The sequence below is a fragment of the Lissotriton vulgaris genome, chromosome 7 (assembly GCF_964263255.1).
Source record: "Lissotriton vulgaris chromosome 7, aLisVul1.2, whole genome shotgun sequence".
NCBI lineage: Eukaryota > Metazoa > Chordata > Amphibia > Caudata > Salamandridae > Lissotriton > Lissotriton vulgaris.
Window position 1 is genome coordinate 692,336,776 of NC_141695.1, and position 19,047 is coordinate 692,355,822.

Genomic DNA, 19,047 nt, shown 5'->3' on the forward strand with positions numbered 1-19,047 from the left:
GGATATAATTGATGGGTTCGAGAGCATAGTAAGTGTATCTAAGTAATTTAGCCTTGATCAAGTAATTAACGATAAGAGAATACAAAGTAGTCACACATTCTCAAATAATGCAAGGCAATATGTTAGCAGTATAGTATTACGGCGTTTAAGGCCCATAAGGAACTCATGAAATGATGAGATGCATAAATCCTGAATTATTTGTCTGTAAACAATCATTAGGCATTAAAAAATAAGTACCTTATTGAAATAACAATTTGGCTTGTACATGTATTAATGTCCGTCCCTCTTTAGAATCTCTTGTGCCTAAGAAATGTCACTGAAGGGCTGTAACGTACCTCTGTCTAACCCAAACAATGAGTGAGAGATCTAAACAGGTCACTTCAATATCAGACGAACATTTTTTTAACGGGGTTAATGTACCCAAGTAAAACTTCTGTATTATAACCAGCAGTGTATTTACTATAGGACTGATCCACAATGGTTTTGAGAATTTTTAATCCCTTATTTCACTTGTTATTTAAATCACTGATTTTTACTCCACCTTTAACTTACTCGTATGTAATTTGCAGGTTTTTGCTATTTCACATACATTTCAATGAGTAACTTAAATGTGATTTAAGTCCAATGCTTCTGATTTACAAAAAAAAGCTTTTTTTAGATCAAAGGCCCTGTGCAGAAACATTCACACGACAAAGTAAATGAAAGCGGATAAGGATTGTATTTTTTCTAGGGAATCTTGGAGCTCTCCAAGACCAAGGGCCTGATTACGATATTGGTAGAAGGGTTACTCTGTGACAAACGTGACTGATATCCCATCCGCCAGATTACAATTCCATTATATCCACTGGAACATGTAATACGAAGGACAGATAATTGTCACATTTGTGACAGAGTATCCCATCCTCCAATATCGTAATCCGGACCAAAGTCTGGAGCAGAGTAGTTGGAGGCCTGTACCCAGTGGTAGAAGTGGGCGGGAACGGAAGGGCACGGTGTGCCCCTACTTCTAAAAATTATTTCAGTCCGTTCCCCTACTTCTTACTTTTAAAAAAGCATCCCAGGACGGCAAGAATAGTCCGACTTAAAAACGATAACTTTTTTCATTAGATTCTAGGGGCTGCTCACACTTCTCTGTGAATTCCAGAGGCTGCAGCAGCCCCCGCCCCCCTGAGCTCGAACAGACCGACGTCAGACCCATTGTCATTCTGATTGAGGCTGATTACCCCCTTTGGAATGACAATGCGCCCGCCCTCTGCCTTTAGCATATCAAGTGCCAGTGAGATCTGAGTTGGTGATTACAGAGGAGATTTCCATGTGAAATTTGTTAATGTTGTACACCGAGTGAATTGGGCAGGAGCAGTGACCGAAACAGAAGAGGTGACCGGAGCGACAGGAAAGGAAAGGTACTAGGGCAGGACAGGAGACTGGGCAGGACAGGAGACTGGGCAGGACAGGAGACTGGGCAGGACAGGAGACTGGGCAGGACAGGAGACTGGGCAGGACAGGAGACTGGGCAGGACAGGAGACTGGGCAGGACAGGAGACTGGGCAGGACAGGAGACTGGGCAGGACAGGAGACTGGGCAGGACAGGAGACTGGGCAGGACAGGAGACTGGGCAGGACAGGAGACTGGGCAGGACGGGCAGGAGCGGTGAGCAGGGCAGGAGCGGTGAGCATGGCGGGAGCGGTAAGCAGGGCGGGAGCGGTGAGCAGGGCGGGAGCAGTGACGGGGCAGGGGAATTGATGAAGAAGTAGTGTTGATCAAGCATGAGCAGGAGTACTGACTGGGCAGGACCAGTGAAAGGGCAGGAGAAGGCGTTTCCCAGGGCGACTTGAAGGGTAGGTGGCCAGTTTAGTTTGGGGGGACGGGTTTTGTACAAGTGCAGGAGTTTTATAAACACTGCTAAGTTATTTGTATATTCAGCAGGTTTCGGTCAACAATACAAGTGCCAAGATAACTTTGGTGAACAATGTACCGGCTGGAGAGAGATGGGAGCATGTTTTGTCTAGTGGCTGTTTTACTCATCTAAGGTAGTGCAGAGGGGTAATATGCCTGCTGCAAAGAACATGTACCATGCATATCAAAAAGCAATATGTTATGTGCATAGTGTAGTGGGTACTGCTTTGTGTTCACTCCCTGAATGAAAGGACACTTGAATACATGTGGCCTGGCAGTTCGGGCTGGACTGTTCCCATTGGGCGCAGAATCTAGACTGATTTGCATATGGCTGGGTCCAAACTGGAATGGCATGGTGAGCAAAAAACGATGGATTTAAGCCCAGATCTCTGAACTGGGGTGAATGTATGACATTGTTCTGCGTTCTGTCCATCAATTGTTCTTTTTGCATTTGTCACCCGAGTGGGACAGGTGTGCTCAGACATGAGTCCCGTGCTGTCCATGCCACTGGAATCAAGCTATCCTTGCAGATGAGGGCTGAAAGCCTGAAACCGGTCCTAGGATGCTTGTTTCCAGTCCAGGGAGGACCTGGCCTGGCAGTTCGGGCTGGACTGGGCCCATTGGGTGCAGGATCAAGACTGATTTGCATATGGCTGGGTCCAAACTGGAATGGCATGGTGAGCAAAGAAACCATGGATTTAGGCCCAGATCTCTGTACTGGGGTTAATGTATGATATTGTTCTGCATTCTGTCCACCAGTTGTTCTTTTTGCTATATTATGATTGAGCAGCTTGCTGGCTGACATGAATATGAAGGAACCTTTGTGGGTTTCCGTGAGTCTAGATTCACCTGAAGAGTCCCTTCCTCTTCTGAGCCCTGCTTAACACATGTGTACAGGAGGAGCCCCGTATTCATGACATCAATGTTTGAGACAAAAAATAATCATGGATTTCTGAAAAACGAGAGTAAAAGCATTAAGGTAACATGTTGTTCCTGCTTATATTTCACACGCTTTACATAAACCTGTATTCCCTATGAGTGTTTGCTTTTTCCTGAATTAAACCTCAAATAAACATGTTCATCCATTGTTTTAATTAAATAACGTTATGAGCTGTAACTGGTCAGTGAAATGCTAAACGTACAAAAAAATTGGTATGTTTTGCTATTTCTAGCCACACCCCTGACTCCGCCCACTGATTCAATCTTCGGTTATTCCCGCCCCCTGATTCTCCACCCACAGTTCCCCTACTTTTTTTCCCCACTTCGACCACTGCCTGTACCACTAAAAAGACCCATGGCGCCCTTTTTTATTCCTCTAACCCCTGTTTGGTCATAAGCGGAGGGGCGTGGTCCGCACAGCACACAAGCCCTATAGGGCCTATGTGTATCACGCACCTGCCACTTCTCGTGACAGGATCTAGGTTTGGCACAGGAGAAACTGTGATTTATGGAGACCAGAGGTGGACTTGGGAAAGAGACTATTACTTAGCAGTCGCTGTGCTTAATTTGACCCTCTGGTTTCCGGTGCTCGGCACCAGCACTTTGTCAACACTGACACTTATGATCGTGCTCCACATGGTGGTGCTGTGCGTCTGCTTTATAGATGAGCACAACAACAGTTGTTCATTAATTCAATGCATATTAAAAATAAGCATTTGCAATGCAATAGGTCTCGCATTTGTGAAAGTTTAAGCTATTGGCATTGCAAATGATAATGCGTTTTATTTATCTGTTTTGATAATTAACACCTAAATAAAAGGCACTGTCATTTACAATTCCAATAGCTCAAGCTCTTGTAAATACGGATATTTATTATACTTCATTTCTTCTTTATAGCGCCTCAAACGCTTCTGGCCACTTTGATGCTAGTGACAGGCATTCACACGCAGCATTTGCGTTTATGGTTTAATTACGGTGCACATACCTTTGGAGAAACTGGCGGCTGAAGTGGCCAATGAGCAGGAAACGTAAGCTGAGCCCTAGACACTCTAAAAGCATCATAAACTCATCCCGACTGAAATACACCCAGCCTTATGCGAATGACTGCATGTTTTGTTTACAATGTGTACTGGAGTTCACTTAGCATATCACAAATACAAGGAACACGTTATATATTCAAGGGTGACTGAGGCCAGAGCTGCTGACTTTGGAGTTGGGAACTAGGTTCAAGTTTCGGCGTCGGCTCAACATCCTGTGATTCTGGTCAAATCACTTCATCTCCCCGTGTCTACCAAAAATGATTGTGTTTAACGTAACTGGAGCTCATGTAAAGCGCTCTGATTCCTTCCGGCCGGGGTCGCACTATATAAAACTAAAGTGAAGGGGGGGGGAAGCATGTAATTGTCATACCTTATTTTGAGCATATACTCCAATATACGTATGTAGGGATGGTGATGTGCCCAATATCTTTTGAATGGTGAGTGAAGTGGAGTGGTGTGGCTCACTGGTTAGAGGTGGCAGACCCGGAAGCAGAGGACGGCCCGGGACCAGGGTTCAATTCCCGACGCGGCAGGGTCATGGACCAGGGTCAGCGGACTCGATAATCCTCCCCTCAGTGCCTACTCTAACCAGGGATCACACTCGGCAACTCTGGGCATTAGCTTGCCTCATCTCCACACAGGCCCCCCACATATGCCAGGGATGCCTGGTTTCACCTTGGAGATACCCAGTAGGGACCATCTCACAGGGAAAGCCAGGACGGGTTCCCCAGCGGTCTACAGCGCGGAGATACCCCATGTGGGGTGATTCATGCGCTTTACAAGACATCATTTCTGTGAAGGAATAGATCTATAGCGTGCCAAACCGACTCCACGTGGGGAATATGGCGTAGTTGTGCCAGGAACTACTCACTCCGTGCCAGGGAGTGCCCAGAATTCCACACTTCTTGCCAGAGATGCCCTGGTGCTGTATACGCGCTGCCTGGGTGAACCCTCTCTGCACCCTGCCACCCTGTGAATGATTACCACAGACTTCACTCTGCACTCTGAGAGCTAAGCAACGGTCACTCCACACTCCCCCTCAGGCACTGCACACTGCAGGGGTAACACTGTACAGGTGCTGCATTCGGCTTGCAGAGAGCAACTTTTCCCTGAGAGCAATCGCCATGTGGTGCGCACGCCCTTTCAGAGACCACCAGGTCCTGTACACACACTCCCTGCCAGGGCACGCCACACTCTCCCCAGAGAGTAGCGGTTACTGTAGCCTCCTCTCCAGAGAGCACCAGACCTGCACACTGCTCCCAGACTGCACCAGTCACTCACTATACATTCCCTTCCAGGGAATACCAGACTAAGGCAGTGTTTCTGGACTGCTTGTGTTTTCATTAAAGGCGCTTTTCAGGAAAGCTACTGCTTTTACTCGCTCCTGCTCCTGCTACTATTAGTTTACACAAACAAGTCCCTTAACACAAGTTTCTATGCGGCCTGACTGCGTTTCACAGAAGTAGCCGTGTGTGCGGTTGGCTTGTTGTTTTAGAAATGTACCGTCTTTTCATACCGCCTCTTCTGTTCCTCGCTTCTTTGCTCAAGCGCGAGGGACTTTACTAGATTTTGGTACTCTGCTCTATTTTTCCTCCGAGCCGTGCCTCTTAAAGGACTTTGTAGGCATGAAGGTGTTTGTGGGCTCGGATTGGTTTGTTATTTCGGTCTTTAAGTTCACGTCTCAAACTGCTCCCTCGTGTCAACTTCTCACGACTGCCACTGGTGCGAGCTTCTCACACATGTATGCCTGCCCCTGCCTGTCATCTTCTGACACAACTCATTAGTGACTCTTCTCACGTTGGTCTCCTGTGCTTCATAGTACCCGCTTCAAACGCTATACACCTGTTCCAGGTCTTTACATTGCACACACAGACCAACTCTTCCCGCGGCACACCTCAGTGTCAATTTCTTGCTTTAAACACCTGAGAAAGCTTCTCGGACTGGACACCTGTGCCAGGCTCACACACGTCACACCAGCACCACTCCTCGTCAGTGCACGCTCCTGACACTATACTTCACCGCCAGCTTCTCCGTAGTGTCATTTTCTCACACTCTCCTCATACTGCACACCTGTTAGTTTCGCACCCTGCACTAGAGTTCTCATTCTTTACACTGGTGTACTGTGCAGGGGTTAGTAGTGCAATCACCTCTCACTGCTCACCATTCAAAATAGGGTCTGCACAGCACAACAGTGCAAACTTCTCACACCACACCAGACTCTTCACAAGGTCCATTAGTAATCCATTCAATGAGTTTGAGTGGAAGTTTTCACACTGTTCACTAGTGCACGCTCTTCACATCCTCACCATTGCCCACCACCCACTATCGCTATAGTCCTTTCACTAATAATCTCTGCCAGTTTTGTATACCGCCCTCCAGTGTATGCACATTATACGGGAAACCAGTGAAAAAGTACTCACTCTTCGTAGCACGCTCATCCGCGCAGTCTCCACACAGCAGATAAGTGTGCATCAAACTCCCTGATGCAGTGAGTATTCTCAAGCCAATGCACTACACGGTTAACCACTCATTCATGTAACTATTCAATCATTCACTATGCGCTACATCACTGCCAAAAAAAGCGAGTGGAAGATACATCTCCGCTCATTTGAATGCTGTTCATTTTGCAGGGCACAAAAAGATGCTCACTTTATTTATCACTGAGAACATTCCCCACTTCGTAGAATATTCTAATTAAAAAAGGTATGTGGCTTAGAGGGGCCCGATGTCCCTTTTTTGGGGGGACCTTGCCTTTAATAAATGGAACCTTGCGTTTCAATTAAAAGAAACTTCTTGATTAAATAGTGCACGTGTTAGCCTCCCTTCTGGCTCACTTGTGTTGCTTCCTCTAAATGGCGCTCCTTTCTACTGACAGTGCAGCAGTTACATCGAGGCTTAGGGGGTCTAAGGGCCGCATTGCTCCCCAATTATGCTGTCTGGGAGATTTGGAGTGAGGACGCATTTTCTTTCCTTGCTTTTGGGCCCATGACCATGTTCTGTGCAGTAGCATAGCAAGGATGCCATTGGCCCTGGTCCAAGCAAGAACGTTTGCCGCTTTAACTGTCGAGGTAGTAAACAAGCATTTACAATGCAATGGTCTCGGCAATATTATAGGTAGAGCTATTGGTATTGCTCATTATTTTTTTTATCTTTTTTGTATCCCTAAATAAATGGCATTGTCATTTCTATCGGCATTAGCTTTTTTTGCATATGTGATACCTATTGCATTAGCAGAGAGAGAGTGAGGTAGTGAGAGGGAGAGAGTGAGGTATTGAAATAGAGAGAGAGTGAGGTAGTGAGAGAGAGTGAGGTAGATAGAGAGTGAGGTAGTGAAAGAGTGAGGGAGGGAGAGGGATGTTGTGAGGTAGTGAGATATAAGCATAGAGTGATGTAGTGAGAGAGAGAGAGAGGTAGTGAAAGAGAGTGAAAATGAGTTATGTTATTCTAAACTTTTTAAGCGCACGGACACCCAGGGGTTTCATGCGAGTTAGTGAGATAGAAAGAGTGAGGTAGTGAGATAGAGAGTGATTGAGGTAGTGAGTTAGAGAGAGAGAGAGAGTGAAGTTGTGAGCTAGAGGGTGAGGTAGTGAGAGAGTGAGGTAGTGATGTTTTGAGAGAGAAGTTGTGAGATAGTGAGGTAGTGAGATAGAAAGAGTGAGGTAGTGAGATAGAGAGTGATTGAGGTAGTGAGTTAGAGAGAGAGAGTGAAGTTGTGAGCTAGAGGGTGAGGTAGTGAGAGAGTGAGGTAGTGATGTTTTGATAGAGAGAAGTTGTGAGATAGTGAGGTAGTGAGATAGATATAGTGGTGTAGTGAGGTAGAGAGAGTTATGTATTGAGAGAGAGGTAGATAGAGTGAGGTAGTGAGAGACAGAGACTGAGGTAGTGAAAGAGTGAGGTAGAGGGATGTTCTGAGGTAGTGAGATAAAAACAGGGAGTGAGTTTGTGAGGTAGTGAGATAGAGAGTGAAGTTGTGAGGTAGTGAGATAGAGTGAGTTAGTGAGGGAGTGATGTAGTGAATTTTTGAGGGAGTGAGTCGTGATATACTGAGGTAGTGAGAGTGAGATTGAGATAGAAATAGAGTGAGCTAGTGAGATAGAGAGAGAGTGAGATAGAGAGTAAAGTTGTGAGGTAGTTGTGAGCCAAAAAGAGGGAGGGATAAAGCAGCCCTGGTTGTAATGCAGTGGTTGTAATGCATTCCTATATGAGCCACAGTATTGCCGCCTGATTGTCTGACTTTATATAAACTCTGCAGAAATAATCTGAAAACAAAAGGGAACTTATAGTAACGCATTCGTGGCTCAGTTTGTTTGTCACCAACAGACTGCTTTGTAGATAGATGACCGGGTTAAGGCACCTGTTGCACAGATCTAGTTTAGCTGCAGTAAGCTTCAGGGCACTGTACTGGGGAGGTAAGTCCGGCGTTAATGGACTTGCTCTGGTACCACGTTTGAAACAACGTGAAGCAGCTCAGAGTGTTGATGTGCCTGTTGCGGGGGTCGTCTTGTGACCTGCAGGTGACACGTGCCAGGTGTGGTGAAGAAGCTCAGTGGGTGAAGCGCTCACTGCAGACAGCGGCACGTCACCTGTATGACATCATCCGAATTGCTGCTGGGTTTAAGTGCACCCGCGGTTTTGCAAATTCCGCTGCCAGTTGTCTTCCTGCACAACTCCGCAACAGACCTGCAGGAAATAAAAGGAAACTAATTACGGGCCGCCGGTGGCCCCGGATCTGTGCCTGCGGGAACCTTCCTCACTGCTCAAATTGTTGATGCCACGGACATAGTCCACGGAGCAACTTAAAACAGAAAAATAAAATTATTTGGCCCCCAGCAGAGGGGCATGGAGGGAGCCTGGGTGTCCTGTCTGTGAGCTGAGTGGCACAAGTGACGAGTTTTTGAAAAGAGCAGGGGAGTGGATCATCACTGGGAGGGGGGGGGGAGTTGGGGAGACCCTCGGAGGAGGCTGCTGGGCACAGGGAGGGTGGCAGGCAGGTGGAGAGCGCGGAGCAGGCATTGGGCGGGGGTGAGTGAAGGAGGACGGGCAGGCATGCGAGAGAGAGAGAGAAAATATGAATGAATAAATCAGTAGTACTATAAGTGCTTAGAATTTACTCTGGGAATCTGAAAACTGAGGGAGAAGAGGGGTGGGGGGGGGGGGCTGCAGGGCGGAGCCAGGAAGGACAGTCATGAATGCAGGCTGGCGGTACAAATGCAGGATTTATATAAACTGCAGAAAGAATCTGAAAACAAAGGGGAACTTATAATAACGCATTTGTTCGTCACCAACAGACTGCTTTGTAGATAGATGACAGGGTTAAGGCGCCTGTTGCACAGATCTAGTCTAGCTGCAGTAAGCTTCAGGGCACTGTACTGGGGAGGTATGTCCAGCGTTAATGGAAGCGGATTTGGCACTCTTGTGTTGTTATCCTCTGAGGCGGAAGCCGGAGGACTGTATTCGCAACCGTGTTTTAAAATTGCACTTTCTGTCACATTATTCTGATTTTAATCACCGCCGAGCTCACTTGCTTAAAAGCGCCGATCTGAACGCGCTCTGACAGCCCTTCGCGACCACCCCTGAGACAGCGACCCCAGCGCTGAACAGGGAAACGCCCAAAGGCGGCAGCCACGCCCACTGCAAGGCCACGCCCCCTCTAACGAGTACAAAACGCTGATTGGAAGCGGATTTGGCACTCTTGTGTTGTTATCCTCTGAGGCGGAAGCAGGAGGACTGTATTCGCAACCGTGTTTTAAAATTGCACTTTCTGTCACATTATTCTGATTTTAATCACCGCCGAGCTCACCTGCTTAAAAGCGCCGATCTGAACGCGCTCTGACAGCCCTTCGCGACCACCCCTGAGACAGCGACCCCAGCGCTGAACAGGGAAACGCCCAAAGGCGGCAGCCACGCCCACTGCGAGGCCACGCCCCCTCTAACGAGTACAAAACGCTGATTGGAAGCGGATTTGGCACTCTTGTGTTATCCTCTGAGGCGGAAGCCGGAGGACTGTATTCGCAACCGTGTTTTAAAATTGCACTTTCTGTCACATTATTCTGATTTTAATCACCGCCGAGCTCACCTGCTTAAAAGCGCCGATCTGAACGCGCTCTGACAGCCCTTCGCGACCACCCCTGAGACAGCAACCCCAGCGCTGAACAGGGAAACGCCCAAAGGCGGCAGCCACGCCCACTGTGAGGCCACGCCCCCTCTAACGAGTACAAATGTGCCGGCCATACCAGCGCAGCGGACGAGCGCAGCGGGAGCGCCTAAGGCAAGCCCGTCTGCGCCCGTCCGCGCACGGCCGGGCCCAGGGCCAGAACCCCTGTCTAAAGCAGCCAACCCAATGGTAAGCTACTCACGCAGAGAGCTACTAAGTCTTAGACCCCCAACCTCTTCCTGCGATTACATCCATGATCTAAATGGACCTTTCACTCGCTGCTCTCTATGTAAGCCAGCCCAGCTCACGCTCCCCACAGAACCTCACAAACCCGCCTCCCTCAAACTTGCCTCACTAAACTGTCGCTCACTTCCCAAACACGCGACACAGATTAACCATCTCATAGAAGACCTGGAGATGGATCTCCTTTTTCTCACGGAAACATGGCTCGCCCCACATTCACAATCAGACATGGCACTAGCAACCCCACCGGGCTACTGCATTCAGTCCCTACCCCGCCCCTTAGGCAGAGGTGGTGGTGTTGCCATTATCCACCGAGACTATCTCCACTGTAAAACCAGCGATGCGCAGATTACCGACTCAGAAAGTCTCCACTTCACTATCAAACTAAACCCAACCAACTCATTAACAGGAATACTTGTGTACCGTCCCCCCGGCCTCCCAGGTCCCTTCGCTAGTTCCCTCCTGGACTCAGTCACAACCCAGGCCCACTCCCTATCAAACTTTATGATAGTAGGTGACCTGAACATTCATCTGGAAGACCCGGTAGACTCGGTGGCTAACGACCTTATCTTAGATCTGGCGGCACTTGACATCCGCCTACTCAACTCCGGAGCCACCCACATCAAGGGTCATCTATTGGACCCGGTGTTCACTAGCTCTCCCTCGATGCAAGCGAAGGAGGCCCTTCCCCTCCCCTGGACAGACCACTTCCTAGTCCCCTTCCAACTACCTGGAACTTTCAGGAAACCCCAAAAACCTCCCACCTACAGCAAGGACAGGACCTGGTCCAGACTCCCCACGGAAGAATGGGCTAAGACCCTTGAAAGGACCACCCCTGCACATGCAGAAGACCCGGCTATTGCAGACAAAAAATTGGACTGGATCACCTCCTCCCTGGACTTAGTACTCCCACTTAGAACTAGGGAAGACAAAAACGGCAAACCTGGTTCGGCCCCGTGGTATACCGCGGACCTCCGAATACTTCGCAAAAATTGCAAAAAAGCCGAACGGCTTTGGAGGAGAAACTGGCAGCATGCCAACAAAGAAGCTTACCAGATCACAGTCAGACTCTATAAAGAGGCCATCAGACAAGCTAAAGCCTCCCATTACGACACGCGGATACAAGAATCATCCAACTCAGCCAGAGAATCCTTCTTAATCGTAAAGGAGCTGCTTAAAGTCCCCAACACTCCCCCCTCCACCACCCCCAAAGTTGACAGAAGTAATGAGCTAGCGAATGACAAAATCACCCGTATCCTAATCTCCCTCCCACCCCCCGGTCCCACTAGCCACACGGAAAGCCGTTTATCCCTAGACCAGGCTGAAAGCAACCCACGCCCCATACTGCCGACATTCCGGCCAGTAACTTGCCTAGAGGTAGAACGAACCTTAACGAAAATGAAAAGCGGATCACCTCTGGATCCAGCACCAATCAGGTTCCTCAAAACCGTAGCCTCAGTCATCGTACCCACTGTCACGGAACTTATCAACAGCTCGCTCGCCCACGGATCTGTCCCTGACAGCTGGAAGAGTGCTGTGGTGAAAGCACTTAAAAAAAAACCTCAGCTAGACCCAGCAGACATGTCTAATTACTGACCAATATCTCTACTCCCTGGTATCAGCAAAGTAACTGAGAAATTGGTAAACACACAATTATCCCAGTTCCTTGAGACCAACAACTTGCTTAGACAATCCCAAACCGGATTCCGCCCGGGCCATGGCACAGACACCGCACTTCTTGCCGTCATTGAAGAAGCAAGGCGCATACTGGATTCAGGAGGATCAGTGGCAGTGATCCTCCTGGATCTAAGCGCAGCCTTCGACACAGTCAACCACCGTGTCCTTCTGCATAGACTGGCTGATGCAGGACTTACCGGGACGGCACTCAGTTGGATTGAATCCTTCCTTACAGGGCGCACGTTTCCAAGTGTGGGACGACAATCATCACTCATCCACCCTCCCACTCACAAGCGGTGTCCCTCAGGGCTCCTCCCTGAGCCCGACGCTTTTTAATGTATACATGGCCCCTCTTGAGGTCGTGGTAACACCATTTAACATAAAAATTGTAAGCTATGCTGACGACACTCAGCTGGTCGTCTCCCTGTCCCAACTGATCGACCACCCAGAAAACCTGACCCAATTGTCTTACAGGAATCCACAACTGGATGAATAATTCATCATTAAAACTAAATGGGTCAAAGACGGAGGTGATGCTCCTAGGAAAACAATGGACGACCATCCCTCCAGCACTCTGGCCCGACGTGTTCGGGGAAATCCCCCCCCTTCCCGAAACGTGAAATTAAGACACTCGGTGTGTGGCTCGAACCAGAGCTTACTATGAAAACACAAGCAACCAAAACTTCGGGCACCTGCTTCGGGCTCATGCGCACATCCCGCAAGATTCTCCCCTTACTGCCACCTACTTCCAGGAAACTACTCATCCAGGGACTAGTACTGTCCCGCCTGGACTACAGCAATTTGGTCTACCTGGGAGCCCCTGAGGCCACCCTAACGAAGCTCCAGTGGACACAGAATGCGGCGGCGCGCCTGCTCACCAACATCCCCTCCAGAATGTCCGCCAAGCCGGCCCTCAAAGCTCTGCACTGGCTCCCTGTGCGCCAAAGGGTGCAATTCAAAGCGATGTGCACAACACATAAGCTGATCAACGGATCTGGTCCGGCGATCCTCAGCAAAATGATCACCCCCTACACAGCAACCAGATCCCTACGATCCCAGAATGAGAACCTGGCCAGCATTCCTAGATTCAAAAGAACTCGCACAGGAGGACGACAATTTTCCGTCCAAGCATCTGCCGGATGGAACGCTCTTCCCCGCTCCCTCAGACTTGAACCCAACTACCTGGCATTTCGCAAGAAATTAAAGACACATCTATTTCCTAAATAGAGTCCCCTATAAGTGTCTCTCCCCTCTCCCTACCCCTCAACAGGATCACAACTCTTATAGTGCGGGGATGCCCTTGGGTCACCAGCGCTTTAGAAATCGTTATTAAATTAAATTAAATTACTTGCTCTGGTACCACGTTTGAAACAACGTGAAGCAGCTCAGAGTGTTGATGTGCCTGCTGCAGGGGTCGTCTTGTGACCTGCAGGTGACACGTGCCAGGTGTGGTGAAGTAGCTCAGTGGGTGAAACGCTCACTGCAGACAACGGCACGTCACCTGTATGACGTCATCAGAATTGCTGCTGGGTTTAAGCGCATTATTCGTTCTTTTAATGCTCGTGAAGTGGTGCCTTTTATGAAGGACCGCCCCCAAAAACAAGTGTATCTAGTATGTGATGTGAACAATGTTTTACTGCACATACTCCCGCAGGCCCAGTGTGTGGTGTGATCACAGCGCACCTCTTCCCCCTGATGGACTTCTGCCGCAGGGGGCGCCATCACCCTGGGCTTCTTGGCTCTCAGCGTGAAAAGAAGGGGTTGCTGACTGTCCTTTAGATGAGGCATTACTGTGTTGTCGTTCGGTGGGTAAAGACCTTCCGTTTCCTTCTCCTCATCCTGCTTTTGAAGTGAGTCTGTGTGTGGGGGTGGGTCTGTGTGCACACACCGCACAGTGACAGGATATTCAAGGGCAAGGAGGCAGCAGGAGGGAAGCAAGGCAGGGGGTCTGGGAGGACTGCAGACGGTTCACGGACGGAAAGCGGAGAGGGACAGAGTTTGGAAAGGGAGGCTGAGTATATCCCTTGCAGGCCGGCCCGGGGTCCGAGCCGGCTCACTTCCGGTGTCCTTCAGCCCTTCAGACAGGCCTGCTGTCCAGCCTGCTCTTGCTACTCACAGCTGGATTCTCTCCACTGGGTGCACTGTAGACAGTGCTGACTGTTCTGCGGTGCGCAGGCTGCGCCGCAATAATACCCCCCCCCCCCCCCCCGTGAACGCGTTGCCAGCCTCCCAGACGGGTGGACCGGGACACGCTGAGTTATTCACATTGCCGCCTGCCGCGCAGAGGCATGGGTGAAGGCGGGCGGGGCAAGTGTCATGATTTTAGGACAACAGGACACACCTATACGCAAGCCCTTGCATGGCACAGTTTACATTTGCCAGCCAGCTCGGCCAGGAGAGTGCCTCTGGAGCTCGCAACCACGTTGTGCTATGAGGCCCGGCCAGAGCCCAGCGCGGACTCGTGAATGACTTAGACCACGGGAGCTGCGGTCTCACCCTACTGCAGTCCAGCGCAGCCTGGAGCTAAATTGAATGTCACTGCTGCACGAGTCATACTCATGTTGAGTCTTCTTCCGGACCGCAGCCGTGCTGCCCGGGTGACGTAGCGGCTGGCTCGTACCATCTAGAAGGCCGGGAGCTCGCTGACTGACACAGTAAGTCTCACTCAACTAAGTTCTTCTTCCAAATTGAGCACATCATTCAGCCTGCAAAGTGAGTTAGTACAGCCGTTGAACTCTGCACAATTGCACTGCTGTCACTAGTCTGTCTGCAGTTTGCACTGACACTGATTCTGTGTCAAGAGAGGCCGTGTCCAATGGCTATATCCAGTGTGCAGGCACTTGATACTAAATTGAATTACCGCGAGCGCAGCTGGAGCTAGGGCACATGCTACAGTGCTGCTGCTGCTTAGCCTTGAATGCAGCCGGGTCGAGTGACTACAGTTGTTTATTGTGGCTTGGAGGACCCACTAGGGAGGCGAGCGACCCGGCCCGGCAATAACCCGCATTTCACAGCCGCTGCTCACCTCCCTTTTTTTAAGTTTATTCAATATTTACTGTCACAATGCACATCTGGAGCGTGGTCATGCAGGTAAAATGTGCTTTATGTTTTAGCGCGGCTTGCTGCAACGCACTTTAATTCATACAGCGAGCGCCCTGGCTCACTCAGCTGCCACACACACTGTGTGTGTGTGTGTACCTGCCTCTCGGCCTCTCCCACCCCCAATGAATGCCCAGACCGGTGCTCTTTGCCACGGCAGCGGTTAGGCGGCGACTTTCAAGTGTGATGGCTCATTAAGACAACTATCTGGGCCATTAGCTACGACGATGATGGGCACGGAGACCGGTTTACGGAACACTTGCTACGAGGTAAAGAGTTTGTTGGGGCCTCACAGAACCTGTTACGGCGGCCCAGTTGTGAGGGCACTACGTTATTGCCCTTTCATTTCAGCTGCTAACTTTAACAGTTTTTCATTGATCAAATGGTTGTTATTTCTGCAATGTATTTTTCCCTCCTCTTCATTCCTTTATTTTGCTTTTGAAAAAGTGTCACTCATATTTATGGAAATGTCACTCATAATTACATTGAAAATCTGAAAATGTCACACATAGCAATCTGAAACCTTGGCAGCTATGCCAGAGGCGAGAGCCGAGTGCGGAAGAGGCACGGACGGCGGGGTGCTTCCTTCCACCGACCCCTGCAGCACTTTGTATTCCTGGGAGCGCAGCAGCAACGCCAAGAAAACAGTCCGGCCTGCGGCGGTGGAGACGTGGTGCTGAGCTGCAGGGCTCGGGCGGAGCTGGGCGCTGCCGAGGGTTGAGCCCGGGACGGTGATGCTGGAGGCGGCTGTGCGGTGTCTCGGAGCGGCGGCGGTGACGGTGGCAGTGCGGACGGGCTGCGCTGCGTTGTACCTCCGGAGTTTCTTCTTTCGCAGCTAAACTGGTGCTATGGCGTCCCCGGGCTCGCCTGCTGCTCCCGGTTCCTTCTCTCACCCTCAGCCCTTCAGGCATGGCCGTGCCCTGCTCGCGAATCCGCACGCTGTGGCCGCATATTCCTCGGGGCCAGTGCTGTAGGGGTGCAAAGCATCCAACCTGATCCCACCAGCACAGATCACCCTCCCGCTGACTCCACGGATGTTGCGGCAGCGTTGAGCCGGAGGTGCCATTGCGAAGCCTCATCTCCTCCGCCCGGAAGCGGAGGCTGCTTGGGGGGGGTCCTTCGGGGGAACTAGCTTGTCGGGTGCTTTCTGTGACACCCACTGTTTGGGGGTCTGCCATGAGCAAGTGGTCTACAGGGCAACTTCTGCACCGTTCCGGGCAACAGCAAAAACAACAAAAAAAAAATGGCGGCTGAAAATTTTCGGATTCGGGGGCGTGTATATGTTGTTCTGAGTGACAGATGACGTCACTGGCGAAAGAACAGCAAAATGTACGCCCCCGAATCCGAAAAAGACGGAGCCTATTCAGAGGGACAGCTCTCTCTTCCAATGGCTGGCCTCTGTTTAGGAAGCCAGCCAATGGGAGAGAGGTAAAAACTGAGGCGGGACTAATAGTCCCACTAAGTAACATTAATTCTCGGACATCCGGTCTGCCTTCGGCAGACCGGATATTACCTCGACCTAAAAACGGCCACCATCAGGGTTTCATTTGCCCCTGTGCCACCGCACCTGCTGTAGCACTGCTCATTTCAAGGGCAGTGATTCCTTGGTGTGTCTGCAGATCGCGCGCAGTTCTTGGGCCCCGACTTCGCAGCTGCTCCCCCAGGGTGGGTCTGCGCTGCTCAATGCGGAACCGTCGCACATAGGGTCGCGCTGGGGGTAGGTGTGCAGCTGGGGGTGCTCCAGCACCCTCAAATTAATCATACTGCAGTTCAGAAGGTGGCAAGAGCAGTTAAGATTCATCTACATCGTGTTCTTATCTTGTCACAATTCCTGTGCCTTCAAAGACAAGAGGTCAAATGTCAGGTTAGGTCTTCTGATAAATTGTCACTTATTCTTTTAACATGGAGATTGGAGTTTACTTTTATTTCTCTGGCTATTAAGAGCATTTTGTAAGGTGAACTATTTGACAATTGTGGCTAGGTACAGGGAGTGTGAATGGATAGCATGTAGGATGTCATTTTATTTCTAACAAATGGCATTTAAATAACTGTAAATGAAATTTACAAATATTTCAAATTATATCAGCTGTTAAAGCATAAATGAAGCACTATTGTTTGTGATTAGAAAATGTGATGCAAAGATCGTAATAGTATCATTTAACTTGCTGATGTGCAAATGATAAATATTTGCTGAAACCCTATTTCCACACTGTTGTTTGTGCGCCACAAAGTTTTATAAATAAAACTATTTCATTGTGAATTTTGTGGAAGTTTCAAAAGAAAATTAGCTGCCTATACATGGCACTGCATTTCCTCACCAGTGTTCTCCAAAATGCATCACCAACTACACACCACAGACCTACCACTCTCCTACTGAATGGGCGTGCCTGATTTACTTTATTTGTTCCTTTTTCAACTTGGATTTTTCACAATTCGTATGACTTCAGTGATGTAACATTGAGGGCCGTACTCCCACTCTGAAAATTGTTCCAGCTCCACTGCTGTCACATGTTGCATTTTTGTTCAGAAAATAAATAGCAGGCTTCATAAGACTCCAATTCGTTTGAGCCAATATTCCAGATCCATCCGTTCATCAAACTTAGCAGGAAAAAACGTGGTTTTCCTGAACATTGCAACACAATATTTTTCACTTAATTCGATTAAAAAAACAGATGTGCCAATGCTACAAAATCAATAAATAAATAAAAAAAACAAAGGCCGGCGGACACCGCACTTTTTTTATTTACTTTTATAGCAATCTCGGTACACCGCACTTTACTTTAACACATAAATCACAGCATGCCTCAATTGCTACAATAGTATATAAATAGAAAAAAAATACGGCAGCCACAAACTGGTTTACCCTTTATTGACGTTTGTAACAGTGGCCGCATGCCACACTTTAGATTTCAACATCTAAATCTAAAGCACAGCGTGCCACCATTGCTACAAAAGTCAATAAATAACAAAACGAAGGCAGGCAGACGCCACATTTCTTTTCCATTTGCAAAACCAATAGCTCTCCATTTAACTAATGCAAGACCTATTTCATTGCAAATGCTTGTTTATATTTGCGTAGGTGTAAGGTCCATGATGTAAGAATCAAATGTAATTTGCTTCTGTGTCAGCTCTTAATGGCCTGCGTCTCTGTTAATCAATTGTCAGATTTAAATCTAAATTTCCTGGTCTTTATTTTTGGAAGCCAGTCTAACGTGACGTAGATGTGGCCACTTTTTATTAGCCGATAAACCACTTAGCCCAGCCTGCTATGTTTATTTTTACCTGCACAATAGTACCCATCTTAGTTGCAATGTGATAAACAAATTACATTTGATTAAGTTAATGCATTTTACTTATTAATTAATTGCAGAAATAACTATTCTAGTAAAGTGTGTTACCGGCATCATAACATTGTGGGAAAAAATTAGAAAAGCGTTTAAGTGATGGTTAAAAAAGATCCCAAAAAACGTAGCATTTCTAGGAGCTGAAAATGCTTGTAAGAATACAATTCTCAAGAACACATTTTTAAAATTACGAAATTGTCTTGGTCTTTCAAAATGAAAACTTTTGCACTGCTCTCTGGTGATAGATCTAAGTTACCTATTGTTAAATATATATTCACTCTTTGTGTGCTTTTTACTGAAATATATCTGGGTGAAGCTAACTCACAATTTTTACCTATAAGGAAATGTCATTACCTTATTCACCCTCCCCGGCAATTGATTAATTTTGCCACTGTTTAGAAAACTGCTTAGAAAACAAAAATTGGTACAATCTTTTTTTGTTTGTGTGTAGCTTGTGACGAACGCATATGAAGAGGAAATAAAATCTTATGAAGAGAAGGAGAAGATCCAAATCTCAAAGTTAAAAGCAAAATTGAAAGAAAAGGTATGTTTAACATCCGGTGAAATTAACTTGGGTTTGCATTTTGCACTGCTCAGTGGCAATGTTCATCAATGAAATAGATTAACGTAATCTGGTCATTAAGAATGTTTCACA

At 48.3% G+C, this 19,047-nt stretch overlaps 1 protein-coding gene across 1 annotated transcript in view; it reads left to right on the top strand.

Annotated features, from left to right (window-relative positions):
• The window catches only part of CEP95 (centrosomal protein 95), a 622,972-nt gene that overhangs the window by 445,204 nt on the left and 158,721 nt on the right, over positions 1 to 19,047 (top strand). Inside the window, exon 14 of the mRNA XM_086930924.1 lies at positions 18,844 to 18,936. Within this exon, the coding sequence (XP_086787050.1) occupies positions 18,844 to 18,936 (93 nt within the window). The remainder of the gene's footprint in view (positions 1 to 18,843; positions 18,937 to 19,047) is intronic.